The sequence below is a fragment of the Microtus pennsylvanicus genome, chromosome 3 (genome assembly GCF_037038515.1).
Source record: "Microtus pennsylvanicus isolate mMicPen1 chromosome 3, mMicPen1.hap1, whole genome shotgun sequence".
Classification (NCBI taxonomy): domain Eukaryota; kingdom Metazoa; phylum Chordata; class Mammalia; order Rodentia; family Cricetidae; genus Microtus; species Microtus pennsylvanicus.
Window position 1 is genome coordinate 21538998 of NC_134581.1, and position 26006 is coordinate 21565003.

Genomic DNA, 26006 nt, shown 5'->3' on the forward strand with positions numbered 1-26006 from the left:
AGCTCCATCCCCTCGAATTTGATTTGATCGCTCCCGGAGGAGCTGTCACAGAATCAATTAGATCTGTAGAGTTTTACAACTCGGGGTCACCCAGTATGATTCCTCATTTTACAGATGAGAAAACTGAGGCCCAGAGAGGTTAATGTCTGAAACGATTACCTCTGGTGGGGCTTACGGCGCTAATCAGCGCCGTTTTTTTTTTGAAGATGAATGTTCTCAATATCCCAGCTCTTCTGAGTGAAGTCTTCATTCTGTTTATCTCAGGACATTCAGTGTGTTGGCCTTGGCGCCCAGGTGAGCCTGGTAGGTAGGACTTTCTTTCCCCGGCAAAGCTGCATTAGTGTTGGGTGGCCAGAGGCTCTGGCGGTGTCTAGACCTCTGCCTTGAATGGGGTCATACATTTCACCATCAACCAAAGGGCCCCAACATTTATGCTGAGACCCTGCTGGAATAATGGTTCATGAGACCTGCTGGGTTTAAACATTTCAAGAACACCGAGAGAAAGCTGCCCTCCCTTTCTTCCAAAGTCATGTTGGGTCAGCAGGGAAAATGTCTCAGAATGGGAAGGGGGCCTGAAAGCCACCTGAAATGCTGTCAGCACCTTCTCCCTCATCTGTTTGCTTTCTGGCTTCCAAAACCCCGTCAAGCTGAACAAAACTTCCACAAACACATTTAAATAGAACACAACACAGTCTTTAAGAAAGGGAAAAAAAACATGGCTCCTCTACATCCAGAGATCAATAAGAAATTAAGCAAAGCCCAGATGAGGTTTGACAGCGTGGATTTATACTCCGCATGAGCTATGGAGTAGAGCTTTTGCTCAGCTGGTGGCCCTGCTACTGGGCATGGGAACAGACATATCCTCATGTGTGCATGATATCTGTTCTGGTTTTGGGTCCAGATGCTCAATGTCCCTTAGGTGCTGTAATACTTTAGGGACTCAGCAACCACTGGTGGGGTGGGATGCTTCAATGTCAGTGCATCTGTCTTCTTATGGATGGAGAAATGGTAGAGCAAGTACCCAGATGCAGTATGCTATCCAGCCTGGGTAATGTGAGCTGGAAGTTGGGAGGTTTTCCAGAGTTGCAGTTACTCCAGCAAAGACCAGAAAGGCATCCTAGGTCAAACATATAAAGATGGAACTTGCAACATTAAAGTCTTGGTGTTACAAGTTGATCAAGGAGTGGTGCTGGTGCGGGGGCAGAAGAGTGATTGCAAGGAGCCGGGGATGTAGTACAGTTAGCAGAGTGCTGGCCTAGCATGCACAAAGGCCAGAGTTCAACCTCCAGTACTGCATACACAGCTGTAGAGATAGCTGCCTGTAATACCTCTAGGGAGGGAGTGGCAGGACAAGCAAGTTCAAGATCAGCCTATGCTATGAACACACACACACACACACATACACACACACACACATACACACACACAGAGAGAGAGAGAGAGAGAGAGAGAGAGAGAGAGAGAGAGAGTGAAGGGGCACAAATCGAATGACAGATGGGATGCTGGTTGCTTTATGGAAGAGAGGATGCTACATCTAGGCATCAAATCAGGAGGTTTTTGGAAGGAACTCAACAGATACTCTGGCTGGAGCAGGAACTGGTACTCTAGGAGGGCTGAGAGAGCCCGACAAGCCTGGTCATGTAGACCAGCTCTCTCTAGATGTCCTTCTATTGTCTCCTCCACCCTTGCCACTATGTGTCTTCCTTTGTAACACCAGGGATAAAGATTTCTTCTGTTATCATCTTCCCCCATCACCTGTTGTAGAATTTCCCCTCCAGAAGTTTTTAGGCTATTCAAAGTACCATCCCTCCTATACAACTTCTCTATAGCCATGTGCCATGGAGGAGTTACATGATGTCTTATTAGCTGTTCCCCACTCTTCCTCTGCTACATAGAGATTCTGAAATATGAGTTCAGTTTTCCAATATGAATCATGGTTGTCGCTCCCGGGCCAAGCGATGGTCCTTCCTCTCTAAGTACCGCCCTCTCATGTTGCTGCTCCATCGTATCTCAGCTTGAAAATTTCACACAGGAGCTTAATTAACTTCATTAAGAGCATCTCTTAGCAGCCCCCACCGTTTTACAGTCTAGCTCTCTCAAATGGATTGCTCTTCCGAAAGAAACGGTTCAGGAATCTAAGTTTGTTGAGAAACAAAAACAAGAAAAAAGTTTCTCTTCACGTGCTTTACAGAGGTTTATAAAGGAGTTTCACCACAATAAAGATATTAGGTTCACAGGTGGGGATGTCCATTGTGGAATTCTTTTATAACTGGATCTCTAATTCATAGAGTAGAGGCTGTCGGCTGCGAAGAGTATGGTACCTACTCTCAGTGATGGACAATAAAGGATACGCGCAGCATGAGATATCCAAGTTTGATGAGGGAATACTTTTTGTTGTTTGTTTGTTTTTGATTTTGTTTTTTGAGAAAGGATTTCTGTGTTGCAGCTCTGGCTGTCCTGGAACTCGCTCTGTAGACCAGGCTGGCCACTAACTCATAGAGATCTGCCTGCCTCTGCCTCCCGAGTGCTGGGAAATAAGGTGTGCCATCAACAACGTCTGGCTGAGGGAATGCTTTCTGTAGTTAAGTCTGTTGGGTTTGGGGGTGGGTTGTAGAGCACTGTGATGCTGAATCTCAGGAGATCTTTAGAACACAGGCGTGGCTGTATGAGCTCATTTGCTGGGTGGAGCAGTGGAACTGCTGGGCTCCTGAAGCCCCGCAGAGCTCCGGGGTTCTCTCCTGGACTGCCTCCTTGGTCTTCTCACTCTCGCCTTTCTGATTTTGCATGTGTGCGCCTGTGGCCTGCCGGGGACAGTGGGAAGAAGTCAGTGGCTACGATGAAAACCTGAACACCATCCGTACTTACCAAGTGTGCAACGTCTTTGAGCCCAATCAGAACAACTGGCTGCTCACCACCTTTATCAACAGACGGGGCGCCCATCGCATCTACACGGAGATGCGCTTCACTGTGAGAGACTGCAGCAGCCTCCCAAATGTCCCAGGCTCCTGCAAGGAGACCTTCAACCTGTACTACTATGAGACTGACTCCGTCATCGCCACCAAGAAGTCAGCCTTCTGGTCTGAAGCCCCCTACCTCAAAGTTGACACCATTGCTGCAGATGAGAGTTTCTCCCAGGTGGATTTTGGGGGAAGGCTGATGAAGGTTAACACAGAAGTCAGGAGCTTTGGGCCTCTTACTCGGAATGGTTTTTACCTCGCTTTCCAGGATTATGGAGCCTGTATGTCTCTTCTTTCTGTCCGTGTTTTCTTCAAAAAGTGTCCCAGCATTGTGCAAAATTTTGCAGTGTTCCCCGAAACCATGACTGGAGCAGAGAGCACGTCTCTGGTGATTGCTCGGGGCACATGCATCCCCAATGCAGAGGAAGTGGACGTGCCCATAAAACTCTACTGCAACGGGGATGGAGAATGGATGGTACCCATTGGACGCTGTACCTGCAAGCCTGGCTATGAGCCCGAGAACAGTGTGGTCTGCAAGGGTAAGTCTGGGGCTCCTTTAGTGTCCGTTTCCCTCCCACCTGGGGAGGTCCAAGTTCATTACTTTCTTGCTCCTCCTTCAGGGTCATTCAGGAAAAGAGAGAGCCTGGTGGCTTATTAAAATCTCAGAAGAACCTCTGACCCAGGGCTATGCCTGATGGTTTTCCAGTTGTAGACCAACTATCTGTATGCGCGTGCGAAGGAAGGGAAGGGATGGGAAAAGTTCTGAACAGTAGAAAATGATTTAATAATTGTTTATTTGTTTAGTTTGGGAACAAACATTCTCTCTCTCTCTCTCTCTCTCTCTCTCTCTCTCTCTCTCTCTCTCTCTCACACACACACACACACACACACACATATTACTCTAAGCATCTTTCACCAGCCTCAAGCTCTGGGGGGCCTGGGGTATTTGTGTTGTCATGGACAGTTCACTCAAGGGTAATTGAGAAGTGACTGAATTTGGAAAATATTTTCGTTCATTTCAGTCCAGCTCCCACAGTATTGAACTTGGTCCTGAAGCCATGTAGCTCATTAACTCAAAGCCCTCTGGCTTGACTGTCTTTCTCCAGGGGGCTCAGTGCCAGGCCCTGGAAGGAGATGAAGCTGCTGGTCCAGGAATGGGGGAATGGGAATGTTCCATGTGTGGAGGTACCTTTGCTTCTGAGTGGAGCAAACTGATGCAAACTTTGCAGACTGGAACTTGAAGGTATTACACGCTCACACTACATCTCTGGACCCTACACTCGCCTTTGTCCAATAGGTGACAATACATATGCTGACCTGGCTCCAGTTAGTCCCAGAGTGAATGGAAGGGTCTAGAAACTCTATCGCTTGTCCTGTCTACGTCAATGGAGCTAAATATGGGGTGGTGCAGGGCTGGGAGGAGAAGGTGAGTCTTGTTATTAAATCTCGCTTATGATCTTCAAAAATCTGGATTGTTTCAAAGGCCTGGAAATGATCATTTTCATTGTAACATAACTCAAGGGGTGCCCTCTCTCACTTGCAGTTTGGGAGTGAAATTAGCTCCTTCCCCATCACAGGTCTCCTGAAAGCATCCTTGGGTCCCCTGGTGCTGCTGGAGCAGTGGCCAGCCCTAGTCTGTTTGCTTCCTCCTTCCCCAAACACCTGCCTGTGAAATGCCTGGTAAAGGATTTTGAAAGACCGTCAGCACGCGATCCCATGGATTCAGCTAATTGCCTGGGCTGGGGCCTTCGCACAGCCTTTCTGGGGCCTGCTGGGAACACAGAGCTGCGCCTTTGTGTCTTTATTGGATTTCTTAGTTCTGGGGCCCATGATGGATGGCGTGGAAAAAGGGGAGAGAGCGCCAGATCCAGTGATGAATCAAGGCAGACAGTTTTAAGACCAGCCGGGTCTGGTCCCACAGAGCGCCTCTGTGTCCCACAGTTGGGGGTGGGGCGAGGGCACCCTCTTTGGCATTCTTCTGGGTCTGAGTGGGGACCAGGACACCAGGCTGTCTTAAAGGCGCAGGTGCAGCAGCTCCTGGGCATGCTTGCAAACCATGGTGGGTGTATTTCTGGGGCTTCAAAGGGATGCCACCCGGAAGTTGCTGGCGGGGCCCCTCTCATTTTTCTCATTATTTCCTGAGCAGAATGGCAGGGATGGGAGCAAGCATTGATTGGTTCTGATTTAATTGGGACTCTGGGAAACAGGCTCTCATTTCTTCGGACTAATTGGAACGTTACTCTTTTGGGGGGCTCTGTTGTCCACACTGCTTGTCAGTCACCTCTCATGATTGTCCTGGGAGGGCCTGTGGGAAGAAATATGGAAATGCAAGTTGTTTCTCTTTCTTCCTTCTTGGCCCAAACTGCTCTTACAGGTTTGTTTGGATGTTGCTAATCTCTATCTGTTGTGAACATGGCTGGACTTTACATGTAATCACTTATTGTAAACTCACTGGAGGGTGGAGGAAAGGGGGCACAGGGCATCCTCACTACACAGGCAGGTACGTTCTGGTGGCAAGTCTGAAAATATAGAGTAACGAGTTGGAGAGTAGCTTGGTTTCTTTGGCTCCACGTCCTGGCTAAGCCCGTTGTCCTTGGGAACCCGAAGCCCTTCACCCGTGTCTCAGGGGCTGCATGGTTGCGTCTTCTCAGTTGCTCCCTATCAGAGCTCAGGATCTACAGAGCACTGCCTGGGAAATGAGGGGACCCCACCCCTGTGTAGATGGAGACTTTGGAAAACTGTTCGCACCCTTGGGATAGGCAGTATGTGTAGAGATCTGAGGTTGGTCCCCATGCAGTTTTCAAAGGGAGGCCTCCATCTCCATTGTCTGAGTATGCTGTGTTACCAGGTAGGCACTGGGATCAGTCCTATCAATTCTGGGGTGGCCACCTGATGATAACAGGATCGGGGAGAACGGTGAATGCCAGACTGCGGCTGAGGAGGAACGGAGGTCCAATAGCTGCTACGTCTTGACAGGACCTGGGAATTCTTGCTTGAATCTCACTGTGGGGAGCCTGACCGTGCTGTGGTTCTCACCATGTACCAATCCCCACACCCTCTGGGATGTTTGCATCTGAGACTTTGCATGAGTAGCATCTACAGAGTTGCTGTAGAAACTGTGGTTCCCTTTTCTTCTTCTTTTCTGTTTTCTGAGCGACTGCTCTGGTGGGTAAGGAACCATGCGTTCTCTTTCTTTCCCTTTCCATCTGCTAAACCCGCGTATCTGTCAAATTCATGGTGACCCTCACTGGGCTGTGCAGAGGCACCTGGAGACCAATTAGGCAGCCCAGGCCGCCAAGAGCAGCCCTGGCCTGGAGCGGTTCCTGTTGTGGAAAGAGAGAGAGAGAGGCTGTGTGGGGAGGACAATGAGGACAGCAGGCAGAGGCCCGTGGTAGAGCTTCTGTGTTAACATGTGGCTCACACACTTCCCGGCGGGTTCGGTGGCTGAGGCCTCTGACTTATCCTTTCTGTAACACACACACACACACACACACACACACACACACACACACACACACACACGCTAGGCTCATCAGGCAGAAGCACACGGACATGTTGATCCTAGCACCAACTCTGACCTCATCAGGTGTCAGTCAATACGAAATTGTTAATTACTTGAGAGATGGCTCATCTATTTCGGCTTCGGGTCATGTGCTCATAGCTCGGGGGATTAACAAGAAAACACAGCTTTCTCTCTCTCTCTCTCTCTCTCTCTCTCTCTCTCTCTCTCTCTCTCTCTCTCTCTCTTTGTGCCACATTCCTCCGGCTAACGTGAGTGGTGAAGTGACTCTTTGTGTGGGCCCCAGGCAGCCTAGCTCTCCGTGTGCCAGGCAGGTCATGAGCTGGAGCTGGGGAAGCCTTAAGATATACCAGCTAAGGGAAGATGGTGGGGCTATGGCTTGGTTAAGGTTCCTGGTGCTGCGATAAAACACCCTGACCAATTACGGTCCTTCCCTGGAGGGAAGTCAGGACAGGAACTCAAGCAGGGCAGAAACGTGGAGGCAGGAGCTGATGCAGAGGCTATGAAAGAACGCTGCTTATTAACTTCTTCCCCATGGCTTGCTCAGCTTGCTCTCTTCTAGAACCCAGGACCACCTGTCCTGGGTGGCACAGCTCCGAGGGAGCTGGGTCCTCCTACATCAGTCATTAATCAGAAAATGCCCATGCAGACTTGCCTGTAGGCCAATCTGATGGAATCGGTTCCTCCACTGAGATTCTGCCTTCTCAAAGGTGTTCAGGTTGTGTCAAGTTGACAGAAAGTAACTAGCACAGGGCTGGAATAGACACTCTTCTGGCCTACTAGGAGCAGGCTCCGTATTTTCGCTCAAAGCATTAGACTGTGACATACCTTCTGGGTGTCCATGCCTTCCAGAGCAGGTCCTAGCTGGGAGCTATGTTCCTCCCTTGAGTATTCTCCAAAGGGCTGACTTTGCAAACACTCCTTAAAGCTTCCAGAAGGATCTATTTCATGAGCTTCTGAACAGCCACAGGGCATTGGGTAGAGGTGGTGGGGTACAGCTCAGGGAATAATAGGGTACACAGTTCTGTCTGTCATCCCTTTCGCCCACGTTCCTGCTTATCCCGGGTGCCTTGACCTCTGGCAGAAGGTAGTAATCTATGGTGCCGAGAGAAGGGCCTCTAACCTCGATAGATGGGACTACAGGCCAGAGGCTAATTGGCTTGGTGCTGTAGCTGATCAGGAACCCCAGAGGAGTTCTGAGTAGGTGAGAGAGGAAGCTGACTGCCCAGAAGTTACAGAAAAGAATAGCCGATTCCTACAGAGGGCCTGCACTAGTTACTTGTACCAGAACCCCCAAGGGTACCAGGAGTGGCGCCACTCCCGGAAGCAGACAGGGCCGCACCTTTAAACCCCCCATTTCCAGCTCGGGCTTGACATCAGTAGTGGAGTTGAGCACACCTGGGAAACCTTGTAGCTTTTCCAGGGAATTCTCAAGTTCAGCCATCGGCAATCCAGCCATGGATACTGGCATGCTGTCAGGGCCTTTGAATGTCCTGGAGCAGAAAAATTCTCTGTTCTGAATTGTTCCACGACTCTCCAGCTCCCTCCCTCCCCGTAGACTCTGTGTGTTGGGGTTGGCAACCCTACCAGTGCAGCCTCTAACCCTGACATGTCCCAAAGGGTCCCCTTTCCCAGAATGGCTGTATCTTTACCCGCACCACACGCACCAAGTGGGGCCCTTTTTCTTTGGTAATTTTCTACCTACATGTAAATTCCTTCATGCCTGGAAACCCAAGGGACACTCTGAACCTTTCAACAATTCCGACGCCTTTTGTCAACTCGCACAGTTGAGATGAGCCACTTTGTAAGCCTAGGGGAGTTGAGATGAAAAATCCCAAAGATTTGAAGGTGAAGAAAAATATGTCTAATTTAGCTCAAAAGAGGTTTCTAGGGCCTAGTCCCACCCCCCCTTAGGGTTGGTGGCCTCAGCTTTGGTCTCCTTGACAGTTCCTATTGAGGTTCTTCAGGAGAAAGGGGAGGGCCTGGGAAACAGTGTTCAAGTGCCTATGTGTTCCCAGGAGTGTACACATGAACCAGGCCACTGTGCTGGCAGCCACATACAAGGGCATTGAGGAGTACTACCACGCCCCTGGCCCACCAGCAGTCAGCTGATCAGAGAAAGTCCACAGCCCAGATGGCTTCCTCTCAAGCCCCAGGGAGACCAGATCTTCTCAGGGCCAAGGGAGGCCAAGGTCATTAACACTGCAGCCCTGTAAGATGAGCGTGGTAATCGGATTTCCCAATAGGCTACTTCATTTAGAAACCACCCGGGGCCTCCTCTGCTTCCTGCCGTGGCCCGGCCCAGTGCCCTCCAGAGAGGAGTCATATGTAATTGCCTGCGTGTAATGGCCTGTGACACCATGAACAACAGCGTGTGGAGCTGGAAGGATGCCCCTTTGCTGCACAGCCACCAACATGTTGGGCTCTAAAGGCAGCGTAGGATGTAGGCGACGGGGTCCAAATCTCTTTAGGTTCAGTGCTTTCCCTTCTGCCCCCCAGAAGACCCACACCCCACTGCCGTTGACCAAACAGTCTTGACCCCCAACCACTGAGTAATAACACCCTTCAGGCAGGAGAGCTGTCTGGGAGGAAGTCTGCATTTTGCATTAAGCCTGGCCATCCGTGACTTAATAAATATGCATTATGATATGAGTAGTGGAAATACCTCTGGGCTGGGAGTTCAGCAGGGGCCTGAAGGCGGCCATTGACTGCACTGTCATCTGCTCATGAAAACCTGTGAGGTCTGGAACTGAGCGAGTGGGTGGCCTGGGTGGGATTTGTCCATAGAAAGGACTAGCCAATTACTGTCAGTCCTAGGATTAGAACTCAGGTCCTGAGATACTACCATCTGCCTTCGGTTCTGATACTAGGCTAGGCTGAAGTTAACCATCCTTAAAAATATATTTTCAGGAATATTGAGCCTCTCAACTGACCTTGGTTTTGCTTGTGGCTCCTGGATGTCCTTACACAATTCTGTGCCATGCATCTTCCCATCTTCTGTCGGGATTCAGCCCATCTTTCCAGAGAGCGTGAGAACACTTTACAAAACATCTAAGTAGTGTACCAGTTCTGGAGGGTGACCCCAGCTTCCTGACCTAAGGCTTTGTGTCAGAAAAAAAGGGAGAAAACAAGGTGGGGTCAAGATGTGACTTTCTAATCTGCGTTAAGGAGTCCTCAAGGGCTGTGTTCCACACTAGGCATCATGGTCTGTGGGTGCGGCTAGAACAGAACGCCACAGATGGGGTGCTTTAGTATGGCTGATATCTACTTCCTACAGGTTTGGTGCTAAGGAAGTCTAAGTCTTTGGCAGGTTCAGTTCTACAATGAGGACTGCATCTTCTGGAGAGGAGGGCCAGTGTGCCCTCCATGGCAGAGAGGCGGAGGAGCTGCCCTAGAGTGGTGAGGACATTTTAGCAAGCGCTTTAATCCCATTCAGGATAGGGAACCTCATAATTTAATCACCTTTTTTAAGGACCCACTTCTTAATGCTGTTGCTTTGCAACACTTGGAGTTGGGAAAGCCATTTTTCAAATTTCTGTCCCATTGCTCCCTGGTGCTGGGAAGTCCCTCTCTGTGAGCTCTGAGCACACACTTTATTGAGCAGAAGGGAAGTGAGTCACTGAGAAGAAGCCCACTCTGGATCCAAGTATGCCTATGTCTTTTGGTTCTGGGCCCCCGGAGCTCAGTCAGTCTGTTTTGTTTTACTTCCTGTTGCCATTGACAACAGTGTTGGCAGAGCCCTGATGCTCCTGCAATGGGATGGAGACAACTGTAAAGCCATAGTAGGACTGTGGCAAAGGACACTGGCGGGCCACCCAGAGCAAGCCTTGCATTGATGTCAGGACTTTGAAAGGAACGTTGAGAGAAGTAACCTTCACCTTTCCCTAGAGACAGCTCTTGGCCTTCAGGTGACCTGTGTATAGTCAGTCTCCTTGCTGGCTAAACCAACAGCCAGGGTATCAGCTAGCTAATAAAAGCAGTTGAACCTTCATTTTATTTTAACAGCCATGTGGCAATACAGGGCATACAGTTCCTTCTGAGGTGCAATTTAATACAGAAGAATATGGCAGGGTTTGCGTTGGGTTCTGAAAACCATCCAGGTGTCGGAGAATATTTTGCCTCTTAGGTATTTACTCAGCCTGGTGAAGGCTGTGTCCATTAACCTGTAAGTGAACTTAGCCTTGTTTCTGCATGCAGGTCCGGGGAGGACAGGAGGAAATCAGGTCACCTGTAGGAAGTTCCATAAACCACCTCAGGAAGCTTCTCAGAATGACATTCAGGACCCAGTGCAGTCCTGAGACTTTCGTTAGAAGGTGGACAGAAAGTCAGCCTTCTGGTTTCCAGTTGATCCTGATTTGTTGGGGAAGCTCACTGACCCAGGGCTTCGACCAGCAACATGTGTTCCTGGTCACAGCAGAGTCTCACCTCTTCAGGTGTGTGGCTTGTTTCTGTCATCTGCAGGCCTTTATGTTTCTGGCCTTCCTGGTCCTCACTGGAGTTTTGAAGTCAAGTAAGTTGGGTCGTCTTCATGTCCATGTTGTTTTCAGAAACCCGTAGAGCACTGGTGACCGCTGAACCTCCCATGTATGTATTTTCATTATATTCTCAGATATAGCAGGTTTAATTCCAAGTCTTTGTTGTAGTCCTCTTGGAATGAACCTCCATAGCCAGAGGATTTTGGAGCCACAGGTGGTGTGTTCGTCTGGAGAACTCTAGAGGACAGAATCCTCTTGGCTAGATCAGGGCCCTAAGGTTAACGACCCCCACCCATCCCCATCTCATTTCCTCCAGGGATAGAACTCTCACAGTCCTCCAGGACAGCCTGGCTCATCTTTCTTTCTTTCTTTCTTAGCATAGAACTTTTATGCAGATCACCAGGTTTCCGATTTACCTGTTTATTATTAGTAGTATTAGACAATACTCCAGATGTGTAAATTTCCTTTTATGCTGGACCCATGCAATTTTTCTTACTATTAAAGTTTAAACTTTCTCTTGCAGAGGATGCCTGAGCTTTGCTCACTCAGGATACAAATAAACCCTTGACCCACCCCCATGGGGACTTGTCAGGGACCCTGTACCTGGTCCCCAACACACTTCCTACTTCACAATGAAGGTTAAAAGTGGTTTTGCTGATTGTTGTTATTTCTCTGCATTTTATTTATTTATTTTGCTGGTTTTCAATTTATATGCATTTAGTTTTCTCCATATCTCTTGCTATTTCTGAGCAACACTGGGATAGATACCCCTGTGTACTAATCTTTGAACTAATATGTGAGTACATCGGCAAGATAAATTCATTAATTAATTTACTCAATGAATATTTATCGAGGGCTTTCTTTGCGCCAAGCACTTTTCTAGGAGCTAAGAATGCAGCAAACTCTCTGAAGTAAAATTGCTGAGTCAAAGCATATACATTTTTAATTTTGATAGATAGTCCCAAATTGTGCTCCCTCTAAAAGGCATATTCTACCAAAAACTTTTTTTTTGCACCCACCAGCAGTGTACAAGTTCTTGTTCTCCATACCTCTGCCAAGATAATAAAATATCAATCTTTTTTTTCATTGCCAATCTGGTAGGTGAAAAATGGCATCCCATTTCAGTTTCAATTTGCATTTGTCTTGCTGTTGAACCTTGGGAAGTTCTGGAAGTTGCTGAGGCCCTGGCTTGCTAGAATGCAGCATGGAGTTGGATGTGCTTGGATAATACATGGTCTGGAGTCTGCTGTCTCCGGTCTCCATTGCAATCCTCTGTCCTGTCCCTCCTGCTTTGCCTGGCCTCCTGCATGTGCTCTCTGCCAGTCTCTTATGTTCCCTGCATTTTACACATCCTTTGCACACACCTATTCAGGCATTCCCCAGACAGTGAATGTCTGCAGAGGGGACGGGGAGGTGCAGGTGCCCGATGCTGGAACGCTGTGTCGTTCTTGTGGTCTAGTCTCAGGAAAGCAGATACCCAGCCTGGTGGGAACACACCTTATTTTTCCTTTCTTCCCCTCCTGCCTCTGAAATGGCTCTGGGATTCTCTACCCTTCTCTTCAGATCTTCTAGCTCTGACCCTCCTGGCTCAGCCACTGCATTCCCTTTACCATCTGAACTTACTTCAGTTCACCCTGTGACACACTCTCCTGAAATCAGCCTTCAGCCCTCACCTCCTCCAGGTTCCCTCCCATTTCTCCAACCCATCCTTTCTAGGCCTGTCATCCCCTTCCCTTCCCTGGCAGCCTCAAATCGGACTCACCTCCACCTCTGAGAGTGTTGTAGGCTTGGCATTCCTCTTCCCACTGTGCCGAAGCCTGGTCCTGCCTCTGTCTCAGTCTGGGATGCTGCTCAGTGCTGCCTCGAGCATCTTTTGGTTTTCTCCTTCAGCTCTCTCTGTGGTATCGGTTTCTCTCTGGACCATGGACTTTCCTGCTTCTCTTACTTGCCTCAGTCTCCCTCTTTCTTCCCTGCCTTTCTTCACGCTTCTATTGTCCCTCCCCCCTTCCCTCCTCCTTTCTTTCTCAGCATGTTCTTTTAAAAAATTTAATGCATCTATTTTTTAATGCATTTTTGTTTTAAAGAAAATCAATAGATGAAAATAAGAAGTCAAAAGTCCAGCGTGGGGCCAGTAATACCCATACAAGAACCCTCCCTGAAGGACCTGAGTTCAGTCCTCTAGTCCCATTGTAGAAGGAGAGAAACAGACTCCAGGAACTTTTGTCCCCCGACCTTCACACATGAACCCTAACCCTATGGCATACACACTCTGGCACTTGTGCTCAATGAAAATGAGTAAAATAAAGGTTAATGATTAATTGGATGTTTGAAATGACATAGGGGTGGCTATATGAAGTTTAGTATTGTCTTCCATTTCATTGCCAGATTCTGGTGGCTCTGAGTTCAACATGCTTTTCTGGGTTGTCTTGTGCTGAAATGCTACCATAGCACAACTAACTGTGCTGTGCACCCAGTATGGCAAGCTAGGGACTTTGCCAAATTCTCCTTTAACTTCATCTCTTAAATCCTCATTGCTGTGAGAGACATGCAGTATGTACCCTTATGTTTCACTGAAGACCCCCAAACCCAGAGACGCTCAGTAGCTTTCCCAAGGTCTCATATAGCACAGGACACAAGGCACTGCTGTCTCATGGTTTGTTATTCCTCCTAGTTAGAGAAGAGCTGAGAGTCACTTCCGTTGGGTATGGGACGTGGCTTCAGATAGAAACCTCCATGGAGGCACCCAAAATTTGACCTGCACCTGGGGATTTTATGGGTATTGCTCTTTTCCCGTGGGCCAAACATGGGCCAGGAGGGGTCCACACAGTGGCCACAGTCACTGCTCAGAGTGAGCTACCATTTACCTATGCCCTTTTCACAGATTCCTCCCCTTCTCTTAAGCTCTAACAGGCAATGGCCATGCTCCATGCCATCTGTCATGTGAAAACAAAACAAAACACATCCAATGCAAGATGTGTAAAGGGAGGCGCGAGCTGAAGAGGGGGAGGGTGTGCGAGCGGAAGAGGCGGCGGGGCCCTTCAGTGAGAGGATGCCTAAGAAAGCATCCTAGCCTGTGCGGTGGGGACTCTGAAGAACCAGGCAGGCACTTTTGGAGCCGATGATGGCAGAACCAGATGGAGACAATTACCAGCGATGGCAGAGGCCTTGTCTGTCTGTTGTCCAATACGACGACACGTTGTGCACAAACACGCAGAACAAACCCAACAGAACGACCACAAAGCCCACCCGTTCTGCAATCCTTTTCCTAAAAGCTGGTGATAACATATCCGCTTGACAGAGGACATAAGGTCAGTGCAACGTGTGTATTTCAAGTGGAAAATGACAATCTGCTCTCTGCGCGAGACGGGTGGAGCGGCTCGTGGAAGTTGTACGGAATATGCAAGGACTCTGCCAAATCATGAGCTTGGCAAAATTTGCCCGTTCTGGGAGCAAGGTGGTTTGGGGGCTTGCATTTGGTTTCCGGGTCTGTCACACACATGCCGACACTACTCCCAGTGTGCAGGCGCCTGTGACTTGGAGCACTTCTGTCCTGATTGGCTGTTTGCCTTGGCCCTCGCTGTCTTGAGCCAAATTTGTTTGCCCTGTTTTCTTTTCGTTTCCTTCGTTTGTTCTGTTCTCTCGCCTTCTTTCTAGATTGATTCCAAAGAGAGAAAAGAAAGAGTTGCTCACTGGTAGAGTATTAATAAACCGATTTCTGTCTCTGTTCCTTGTTTTAAGTGCACCCCCACCCCGTCAGAAACTGTTTAGCTTTGAATTTCCATTTACAAAATTAATTCCTTACATAGTAAGATATAGGAAATCAATGTCTATCATCGAAATCAATGGCAAATATTGCAAGAGTGATTTTGTCATCAAAATAATTAATATAGAGCCATACATGTTCATAATAATATAATTAATTAAATTATTTTAACTTTGAAATCATCTCTGTAGAAGTCCCTGGCGCTCTATCTCATTTATTCTTCTGCCTCACGCACTGTTTCTTTGGGCTTCTCTAACCCCATCTTTGGTTTGCCTTCATTGATAGGAATTCTTCTAATCTCTCTCTTCTTGCTTGCTTCTTTCAAATCTTTCATTCCAGCCACAAGAACCAGTAGCCCATCTGTAGGATGTTGAATGCGACACACGTGGTTGATAAAATGATCTACCTTGCAGGTTGATGGTGCCCTTCTTCCATGGATGTCTGTGTACCAACCCAGCCTATCTGCTTGCCTAAGAGTTCTCTCTGATGAAAACAGTTATGTGGGAGTATTTTTATCTTTGGTGATTGGCCTTCTCAGTTTTCTCCACTTTTTTTCCCCATCAAGGCATGCTGATTTCTTCTGATCCTTTCTCTTTTTATCACAAGACAAGGTCTGCTGTGTAGCCCAGGATAACTAAACTTTTGACTCTCCTGCCTCAGCCTCCTGAGTGCTGGGGTAACTGATAAAAGTGACCCCCTCCCATCAGAATGCTCCTTCTTGTCCATCATAATCTATTCAGAGGCACTACTCCTGCCTCGGAATTGCCGGCCTGGAGGTGGCAGATTTGCCACACAGAGGGCTGATGGCAGCTGTGCCCAGGCCAGGAACACTGACTTGGACATGCCTACACCCACTTCCTCCTGGCCTGGGAGAGGGAGATGAAGGCGACTGTCTGCAAGTCTGTATTTCCCAGTGTCAGGTCTCCTCAAACCTTCTTTTCCCGGTCTCCATTCCTGCCTGTAGCTGTAGGCTGGTCCCTCCTTCTGCGCCACAAAAGGCTCTATAGACAGACATTGTGTGCTGTTTGCCAACATGGGCGCCTGGGCACACAGGGGCGAGGGAGAGGCCGTCTGCTCTCCCCTTTCACATAGACCTCTGCTTTCTCCTTTCATTCTCTTGGTCTTTGAACACACATACAAAAATTAAAGAAAAGCAGTTGCTAATTAGAGCCAGAGAATGTGAGCCTGGAAGAGAGGCCGGTCCCTGTGCAAATCGGCCCTGTTCTTTAGAGTGGGTATAGAAAGGGGCAGGGGGAGGGCCCAGAAGGGACTGGGAAGGGATATTTTGACAAAATAAACAGCAAAGCTTCTTCAAAATGCCAAAGAGGGCTTTGTCTTACTTTCCCCTCCTGAGGTGGGAGAAAATCAGATCTGACACGTTTTGTGGCTCTCCCCTGCAGCTTCCACCTACCCCTGATCTCCTTGTCCTTTTGACTCCCACAGTCTCCCAGTTAACAAGAGTCTCCCATGGGTGGACATCTAAGTGTATCTTTTTATTGAGACCCTTTGTTCTGGCTGCTGGAGAGTGAGCAGTCAGAGCCTTGTCTTCCCAGGCAGGGCCGGCTGCACCCCCCACAGAGGCAGCCAGGGCACCCGGAATATTCGGCTTGGGAAATGGCTCTGGAAAAATCAAGATGTTTTTTCATACTATCTCCCTGACTGGCCCCACCCATCTCGTCCTTGACTCTAGGCCGGCCTCCCCGTTTGTGTTGTGCCACCAAGTTTACCCAGAGCAACCTTGCTGGAGCTCTGGCTACTGTGTGACCCAGGAAGCAGCAGCCAGTATCAGGACAGCCTTGGCTCTCAGCCATTCATCTCGCAGCAAGCAGGACTGAATGCTTGCTTTCCCAGTGTTCCAGCCAGCTGGGCTAGCTCTGCAGGCCTGGAGAGGGCCAGAAGGGCTAACTTTACAGAGCCCTCTAGAGAAAGGGCAGGGAAGTTGATCTCCAGGTACTAGGCTTCTATGAGAGGCATTTTCTGTGAGAACAAAGTGAATGGAGGAGGAAAGGGCACAAGTGTCTAAAGATTTTATAGTAAGAGCCTTGTGCATTGAAGAGAATGAAACAGACTGGAACGGGGTCTCAGAGGATAAAGCTTTCTGTTCCCGAGACTGATGAGCTGAATTTGATTCCTCGGACCCCACATGGTAGAAGGAAAGGACCGATTCCTGCAAGATGTCCTCTAACCTCTACGGCACACACACACATGATCTCTTCACATATTCTCTTTTTGAGACAAGGTTTCTCTGTAGCTTTGGAGCCTGTCCTGGAACTAGCTCTTGTAGACCAGGCTGGTCTCGAACTCACAGAGATCCGCCTGCCTCTGCCTCCCGGATGCTGGGATTAAAGGTGTGCGCCACCACCGCCTGGCTCAGAGCGTATTCTCAAATGAAATGACTTTCTAATGAAATGAAAATGGGGATCATGGAAGCTTTACTACAATACAGATTGGACCCAGCTAGTCAGGAAGACCGGAAATAGGATGTGGGAAGGGAAGAGAATAATTGGTTCATTCTTTGCATGTGGGCCTTTAAGGCAGTGGCTACCACAGAGAAGAAATCTGTTTGGAAAATGGATTTAGATAGGAGAACTCACGGGGACACTGGCTTCTTTCTAATACACAAACATACCTCCCCGGACCCTCGGGCATTATAGAAGATAAGGACATAGGTGGGTGTACCATGCAATGAACTGTGGGAAATCACTGCTGACAACAAAGTCAGAGATGCCCAGGTGTTCTGAGCTCTGGTAGTAGCACGTGGCAAGGACACGTGTATGTGTGGGTGCATGGTGTGTGTGTGCCTGTGAGTGTATGCGTACACACACTCATGTAGGGAGGGGCTTCGCTTGTTAACTGGTGTTCCCTGAATAATCAGTAAACATTTGGAGAGCAAAGAGGGGATCCCTTAGGCTTCCTGGCTGCAGCGAGAGAAGGCCCAGTAACAGCGGGTGGAGTACTGAGGCCTGCAACAGATATCAGATGTGAGTCTGGCCTCCTGCCTCACAAGCTCATCAGGCCAAACAGGTTTGTGGAAGCTAAATGCACCCCCAGCTCTTTTCTTGCCCACCCGCCCACCATATTGTTGGAGGCTAATAAGAACTTAAGCAATTAAGCCATTTTCCCTTTCAGTCCTAAAAGTATTTGCGACTTGAAATTTAAGCTTTATCCCTCTCTGGCTCTCATGCCTCTTAAAAGAAAGTGCTGTAATGCCCTGGGAAAATTATCTCCAATTCTAATCAACCCTCCATCCTGGGTGTTAGCAGGACTTGGAGATGAGGTTGTAGGCAGGGCAGAGACAAGGCCAAGGGGGACAGCTGCTCAGGAGGCAAAGCCAGCGAGAATGGAAGCTTTCAATGGGCCCAACAGTGCTTTGGTGCCAGGGAGAAGGCTTAACTTATCAGGAGTGAGGCCCAGGCAATCTGAGAAGCAAACTGAAAAGAGACAGGGAGAAAAGAGGGCCGATTAAGCAAACTGGAGAGGAAACTTAGCTGCTTCCTGTTCCTTGTCTGTGGAGGGGGCTGGTGAGGGGAGGCTTCTCTGCACGCCGACCCTCCCCTCACTTTGCACCTTACCTTTTTCATAGGTGACGTCACTCTGCTGAAGGCCTTTTCAGTAGCAGGTGGAGCAGATGCCGGCCACTGGTCGTCCCTGTCTGCACGCGTTCCCCCTCTTGCCCCGCCTCTGGAATTTCAGTAGAGGATCAGGGGCATTTGTCTGTTTGCATGGGTGGGGATGGGCCTGGCAGGCCACTAGCAGGGTGTTTGCACAGCAAGCCCTGGGTTCTTAGATAGGTTCACCGGGAGGGCAGGAGATGGAGCAGGAGTACGATTGCCCTGTCTAGGAGGCCCCAGATGGGGAGAAGTCAGCAGCCCTTCTCCCCATTGAGAGCTTCTCTCAGTTCTCACCCAAAGACTGCTTTATAAATCTAACGCGTTCCCACGAACTGCCCTTTGCTTGTCCACCTCCAAAATGTCAATCAAGGCTCCTGCGCTGCTTCTCCCCATAAAAGCAAACCTCATCATAGCCCACGTCTGTCTTTTCTCCACCGTTGTACGGACCAAGTCAGCTAATTTTCTTTTTTGATGACTGTGTTTCAGTTCAGTGGGAGGAGCCGCGGAGACCCACGGAGATGAGGCGGATTCAACTCTGTAATATTTCTTGTATGTCTGTGGACTTCATTTATGAATGCTTGAAATAATACCACCACCCCCCCCCCAGAAAAAAAGAGAAAAGAAATGCAAGCTAAGCTGTTATAATGTCTTCCTCTACTGGTTGCTAAAAAGTGTGACTTGCTTGAACAGAGGCCTTTTAAATACACATCAGAAACAGGGATTTGCAGTCTGAGCATGGCCTTGCCTGGTGTGGACCAGAAGGAGTCAGGCATGCCTGTCTCTGAAGCAGAGCTCTGCCTAAGGGAAGCCTCCTCTTCTCACCTGCAGGGTCCTCCCTCTTCTCTATCCTTGTCTTTTAGAGCGTCCTTGGTCCTTGCACTGCGCCAGCGCCACGTGCAGACTTCCTGGCTGATCAGAGAGGGTCTGCATCCTTGGGTCTCCCGCTGAGACTCTGCCTGGGGATTTTAAGAGAGACTATCAAAGTGAGGTCACAGAAATTACAACATGCTTTAAAGGTTTGCATTCAGCCAATATATGCCTTTAACATAATAATTTGCAGTATTCTATATTATGTGACAAGAGGAGACTTACTTAATATTTTCGTTATCTAGGTGGATAATGGGACACAGGTTCCTGTTGTCATTTCTGTCAGTGAGGGCATCCTCTTGGGTGTGACTCTGCTCTGCAGTCTTTCCTGGATGGGAAGGGATGAAATGCCGGTCCTTACACTGTGACAGCCTTGCGTGGCCTTTGAGTCTGCCTGATGTTGGCCCTGTTGCACCTGCACAGTTGACAAACAATCGATAAATCTCATACTCACTGAGCTGAGTGTTGGCAGTCATTTTCTGTTTGGGTTGGGCAAGTATCCTTCTACCAGAGCCCCCCCACCAGCCTTTGTAGTCCTGTGGTCTTAGAGGACATACGGGTGACCAGACGCCAGAAGGACCATGTTTTTTTCTGCCTCCCTTGCCTTCCTGGGAGTGAGAAGCAGAAGGGCCTTGATGATAAAGGGAACAATCTGAAGTGGACTCTGGGATCACCCTGGGAAAGAAACTCCTTCCTAACAGGTGGGATGTGGCAGGGCTCTTGCCAAAGCCTTGGGCTCAGTCCCCAGCACTTTCAAAGATTTTTCAAAGGCCCTTTGCTTCCGTGTGATTGAGGAGTCAACTGTAGGTTTGGCAGTGGGAGGACAAAGGAGCAGAAGCTTTCCTTGTCTGTATTCTGCTCTTTCAAAAAAGTCATCTGAGCAGAATTAAAACGCCCAGGGGTGGCAAGGGCAGGATCAACTGGGGGTTTTCAAAGAGCCTGGATAGAAAAAAAAATGTAGCGACTGTTCAAACCCGGGGCTAACTGCAGCTCTAGGCTTGGAGGCCTTGGCTGGGACAGCACTTCATCACCTCAGAGAGACACTGAGAAGTCTGCTCTGACCTGCCATCACGAGGGGAAGATGTCAGAGGTCAGTGGAGCCAATGACTGCGGGAGGGGCGGCCTTCAGAGAGTGCTGTGTGGTGGTTCAGATCTGCTGCCGGTCCCAGGGATGTATGTCTTCCTGCTGCCAGCTGTAGTGGCCTCTAACCAAACCGTTGTCCATTTGTCTCCAGATTTATCTTCCCAAGTCCCAGAATAAGCCAGTCACCCTCTATGAACACATCTTTCCAAATTCCTCTTCGTCTCTGTCTGAGATGAGGCGCAATTTCAGACAAGCATTCAAGAGTTTGCCTATGCGCGCATGCATGCATACAAACACACACACACACACACACACACACACACACACACGAATGCACATGCCTATCACAGGCACAAAGCCCAGTGTGATTTAGAGTGTGAACTCAGGGTCCAGGGCCATCCCTTACTAGCTGTATGACCCTAGCAGGTTACATCCCTTATCTGTGCCTTGTTTTCTCTAACTATAAAATGCGTATAATAGTCATCCACTTCTCAGGATAGTGCTTTGTGCACTGCTGGCCCCCAGAGACTTCTCCCCATGCATCCCCTGCTCTGATTGACAGGTTTTATGCAGGCCATGCTACCTTTCCATCTCAAGCACCCTTTCTGCTCCTGAAGCAAGTCCAAATTTTAAATATCAAACTCTTCAGGGCCTACCTTAGACATATTTTATAAGGAGGTTTTAGGGGTGTGGAGACAGAAGGACCAGGAGTGTAAGGTCATTCCCTGCTTTGCAGAGATTTAGAAGCCAGGCTAAAAACACATGAAACCCTGTTATCCCCTCACCCCCAAGAATTTTATTTTTTTTAAAAAAATGACTTTTGACTTTTTTTCCAGTACCAGCTGGACATAATAATTGAGTTTTCTTTAGAGCTTGTCTCCTGGTATAGTGCCTTATCTGTCTTCCCGTGTCCTCTCTGTTCTTCTGTCCCCAAATTCCTAAGGCTGGGGGATGGCTTCTGAAGGGGAGTAAGCAGTCCGAAGGCTTCATTCTTGGATCCACTCAGCTTGTCCCTCTCTCCTGGGAGGAGCCCTTCTCCAATGGTAGCCAGCCCTGTGCTCCGCTCCTGGCCTCTTGGCCCTCCTGCCTCCTCCGACTCTCTTCTCATCTCTTCCCTGGCCACCACAGTTCTTGCTCTGCTTCTGTTTCCTCCCCTCTCTCCACCTCTTCCCTTTTGATTCTCCTTGTGTCTTTGACCTCCCCCACCTCTCTCTTAATGAGAACTTTCACACTTCATATTGATTGGGAGTTTTAAAAAAGCCAGCATTGATTTTTCTGGGGGACTTTTCATGATCTTATTTTTAAATGTAGGAAGAAAGCTGTTTCAAAAAGCTGTTGACTTTGTTCTATTGAGTTAGGGAGTCGATGCTGGAAACTCTTTTCTGGAGACTTGGAGAGCTCAGGTACCGAGGATGCCACGTCTAATGAGCTGGGGGTCAGGATCATCCTCCATTTTGCGGTCCTGAGTCTGGTAGCAGAGCATCCTTGGCAGGAGGAGGGCTTGTCCTGCAGGCCTGAACTTGAGGAGAGGGCTCATGAGAACATGTACAGAGAGAGTGCGCAAGCGTCATAGGAGCAAGGGGTGGGCTTAGGCAGGAGAATGGCTGGGAAACGTCACCAGCCCAATACCTGCTGTGTATCCCTGGTCTGTGTTGACCGCTTTGTCTGTGTGATCTCATTTAATTGTCCCAATAACCCCAGGAGGCAGATCGCTGTGGGTGAAGACTCTACAGAGATAAAGTTAGTAAGGCACTCTTCTAAAAGGACTATTGGTAAAGAGAAAATACCGGAAAAACCAAATTGGACAAAGTGAGCAAAAGACATTTTGCCTAGTGATAGGTATGCACGTGTGTCTGCATGCATCCCACACACATTAAGTCTTCTGAGTCTGGGATGCACAAATGATCCAAAAGATCATGTGACTAGATGGGAATATTGGAAGAAGGGGGGAAAAAGATGATGTATGGCAGAAAGTACTGATGTCATGGTGAGAGGTGACCTCTGTGGGCCAGGTGACTGTCAACAAGTCTGGTCTCCTCTGAAATCCCCATCCATGGACCAACTCCCTCTTTCCAGGAGTTCAAAGCTCCAGAGGGTCAGGTAGGGGAACAGCAACCATAGTGTTTCTCTGATTCTGGTTACTAGGCAAGGGCAGAGGGGAGGAGCTAAGAGATTCCCCGGGTCACTGCAGCCTGGCAGTCTGCAGCTTTGTGGAAGATCAGCTTGTCTCCTGGCCCAATAAAGGTAGCTCTGGGCTGGGCCCACACATCAGAAAGGTGAAAGGCCATCAAGCCTACTTGAGATGACAGAACTTTGGCCAGCTTGCCAACTTTCTGACATGCTCAAAGACAAACCTGATTTGCTGCAGGACAGTTTCCCTTATGCAGCTTAACCATGCGGTGCTTTTCGGGTAGCTGGTTTTTTTGGGGGGGCGATCTTAGGAATGGCTTCTCTAGAGGCCACCCCATCTCTTCTGTGCTTTTGGCATTCCTATCATGGCTCAAACATATCTTCTAGAAATACCACACTTTCTAGGATGCCCCTCTAGAAGAGCAGTGCTGGGGATGGTTGGAGGCAAGGCTTGTCACAGCACCCACCTGATTTTGTAGCCAGAGCCCAAGAGTGACAAGATCCCAATGGAAATGGCAGCCGAGATGGAAGAAGCTCTTTTTACCATTTACCTACACTCCTGGTAAGTCTTGTGGCTTTGACTCCTGTGTGCTGCCTTCTCCCCAGAAACGTGTACCCAAAGGTCATTTATTTCTAGTGGAGATTTGTTTTAGCAAAATTCACAATATAACCATTTAAACTTGTCTGCTCTGTAGACTGCAGTAAAGATGGGACAAGGCTTCTGAAGCTTCCTCTGCTGCTGGGAGCGGTGTCGTCTTAGCTTCTGCATCTGCATCTCCACCTTTGTAGCTCATCAGAGTGGAAGAGTAGAAGTCCTCGAAGCTGCTAGCCCAGCTACAATTTACACTGGAGGAGGCCCTCGGGCAGAATTTCAGCTTGTGTTTCACACTTAATCAGCCCTGGTAGCTGTTGCTGAAGCAGCTCGTGGGCCCGGATGTAGCAGCAAAGGGTGCTTCAGAAAATCCCAGCTCCTCGCCTCGCTCTTCCTGCAAATGGTGGGTGCTAAGGAAAGACGGGCTTGTGTGGGAAACAGCTTCCATCCTGGTGTGGACTCACATTCTGCAGGCCTGGGCATTCCCTTCCTGGCTTCCTCTTCAGCAGAGTTCTGAGTGCCTGTTCCCACATTATCTCATCTCTTGAACGGATAAGATCCAGAGCATTGCTTGAAGAGCATCCCTAGTGACAGAAAAAGAGGCCGCTTTTGTTCCTTCCCCTCTTCTTTATCTCCCCACTTTATTTTATACTTTATTTTTTTCCATTCTGACAGAGTTTCAGTCCTTTCTTGCCAGAGCCATGGTCCCTCCTGGAGATCCCAGTTTATTCTCAGGGGAGAAATGACCTGGTTTGGGATTCCTTCAGTGTGTGGTGCCTCTGGGCAGGTTCATTCTCTATGCTTTCCCTAGGTTTTTTCCTCTCTGCCTTCTTTCTCCCCTCACCATCTGAAGAATAAACTTTTTCTTCCCCTACTATGCCATTTGAGCCCCTACCCCAGTTGTCCAGAGATCCATACATAAGGATAGAGGCTGGGGGCTGGTGAGAGACTCGCTCAGTTGGTGAAGCACATGCCTCGTTGGCACAAATGTGTGTGCTTGGTTCCCAGAACCCATGTGAAAAAAAAACAAACAAAACATTCATGGTCGGTGAATATTTGCAATCCCAGCTCTGGGGAGGCAGATCCCTAGCTTACTTGGTGAGTTCTAGGCCACTGAGAGACCCTCCCAAAAACAAGATAACAGATCTAAGGAACAGCAGAGGTTGTCCCTTGGCCTTTATACATGTCCCTGTGCGCCTTTCTATATGAACACACACACACACACACACACACACACACACACACACACACACACACACACTCACACACACGTCCAGAACACACTGAACACTGGAAACCACCCCATTCCTTCTCTCAGAAACAGAGATAGTCTCCCATTAGCGTGGCCCCCCCTCTACCTGTGCAGACCACTTCCACACACAGCTTCTCTTGTCCCCTTTCCCTCATGTCCAGGCACATTTGAAAGGATCCAGGGGATAGCGTTCACACTGAAGGCACCTGGTGTTTTCCAACAAGCTCCCCGGCCTGTGGCTGGATCACCTCACAGAGGGAGGCAGCCACTCTTTGTGGAGCTTCAGAACTGGCCCTGCCCATCTGTGTGAGTCTTCTTGGGGGCTCCTGTCACACTCATGATCATGTCTGAACACCCTCCTTATTGCTACACAATGCTAAAAAAAAAAATCTCAGAACCGAGTCTGGCTTCTCATACCTCCATACCTCATAGGTACCAACTCCGGCTTTTCCTCCATCTTTTCCTTCAACTGGTACCACCTCAGGTGTACCATGTCAGAATGGCATTAAATAGCTTCTGGGCCAGGTACTGTTCGAGGTATTACCAACCACAAAAAATAGATGTGTTGTTAAATGAAGGAGAGAGGAAAGGATCAATGTGAGCGATTCCAAATAAGGGGCCAAGAGGCCACACTGCTGCTCTCTGGCCTCAGAAGAGTAAAATCGAACCTCTTCTCCTCCATGTCTTCTTCCACAGCGTCCTCATAGAGGGTGGCACTGTGGCTTTGGTTGCGGTGTCTAGAAGCCAGTGATTGCTTCCCCATGCTATGTGGGGAAAATAAATTTAAAAAATCATTATCTCGGAGTATTTTTCTTTGAGGAAAGATATATCCTCAACTTATATTTAGAATGGTATACGATGTCTTCTACCCTGTGATTTGACTGACAGGAGAAGTATATTTAAGCTATTTTTAACCTAGAAATCTTAAGAAGAAATCTAGTGATTAGATCTTTTGGAAGCTATTGTGTGCAATTTTATAACTTTGGTAAAAGAGTGTGTTTAAAAAGAGAAAAGAAAAAAAAAGCCAACCAGATTGATATGTTTCAGTTCTTGCAACTTTAGACTTTTGTTCCAGATGAATCCTTTGTCTTCAGAAAGAGGTATGTGCATGCATGTGTGCATATGTGTGTGTCACTCCATTCTTCATAAATAGCGCATGTTCTTCATGAAAGCATTAGAAGGGGCTGTTTTCACTGCACTGACATACATTTCCATTTTTCCCACAATAATCATTTGAAGGAACTCTTGCTGTGGACATTTGTGTCCTTGCTCTTTGGAAGGAAAAATGGACACATGTAGAGTGATCTACACAAGACCCTCCAGCTACCAGGTGCTATTCATTGACCTCTGGAGGCCCCAGGCAGAGTAGTTTGCATTACTGCCATGTTGCCCTGCTGCAGACCTTACCTGTAGGGCTGGACTTTGGTTACCTGCGGCGTGCAGAGGAGCAGCTTCTGTTGCAGAAGACGGCAGCAGCCTCCTTTCTTAGGCACAAGTTTCTCTGATCAGGATCCTGGAAAAGAATAACCAGACATGGTTTCTGCTTCCTTGACTGAGACTTTAGCTGTGAGCTTAGACCATCTTCTAGATGTTTCTTATATGGGATGATCAGAGACCAATACTTAGCAGAGCCATGGGCTATAATCCTTACCCCAGTCCAGGTGGCTTGGTTTCTGTATAACTTCCTGGCACCTGAATTCTTTTGTGGCATGCCAGGGTTCCATAAGAGAATGTTCTAGTGACAAAGGCAGAAGT

At 48.5% G+C, this 26006-nt stretch overlaps 1 protein-coding gene across 1 annotated transcript in view; it reads left to right on the forward strand.

The window, feature by feature from the left end:
- Ephb1 (EPH receptor B1) overlaps window positions 1–26006 on the forward strand; it is a 436566-nt gene that overhangs the window by 153957 nt on the left and 256603 nt on the right. Inside the window, exon 3 of the mRNA XM_075964864.1 lies at window positions 2815–3496. Within this exon, the coding sequence (XP_075820979.1) occupies window positions 2815–3496 (682 nt within the window). The remainder of the gene's footprint in view (window positions 1–2814; window positions 3497–26006) is intronic.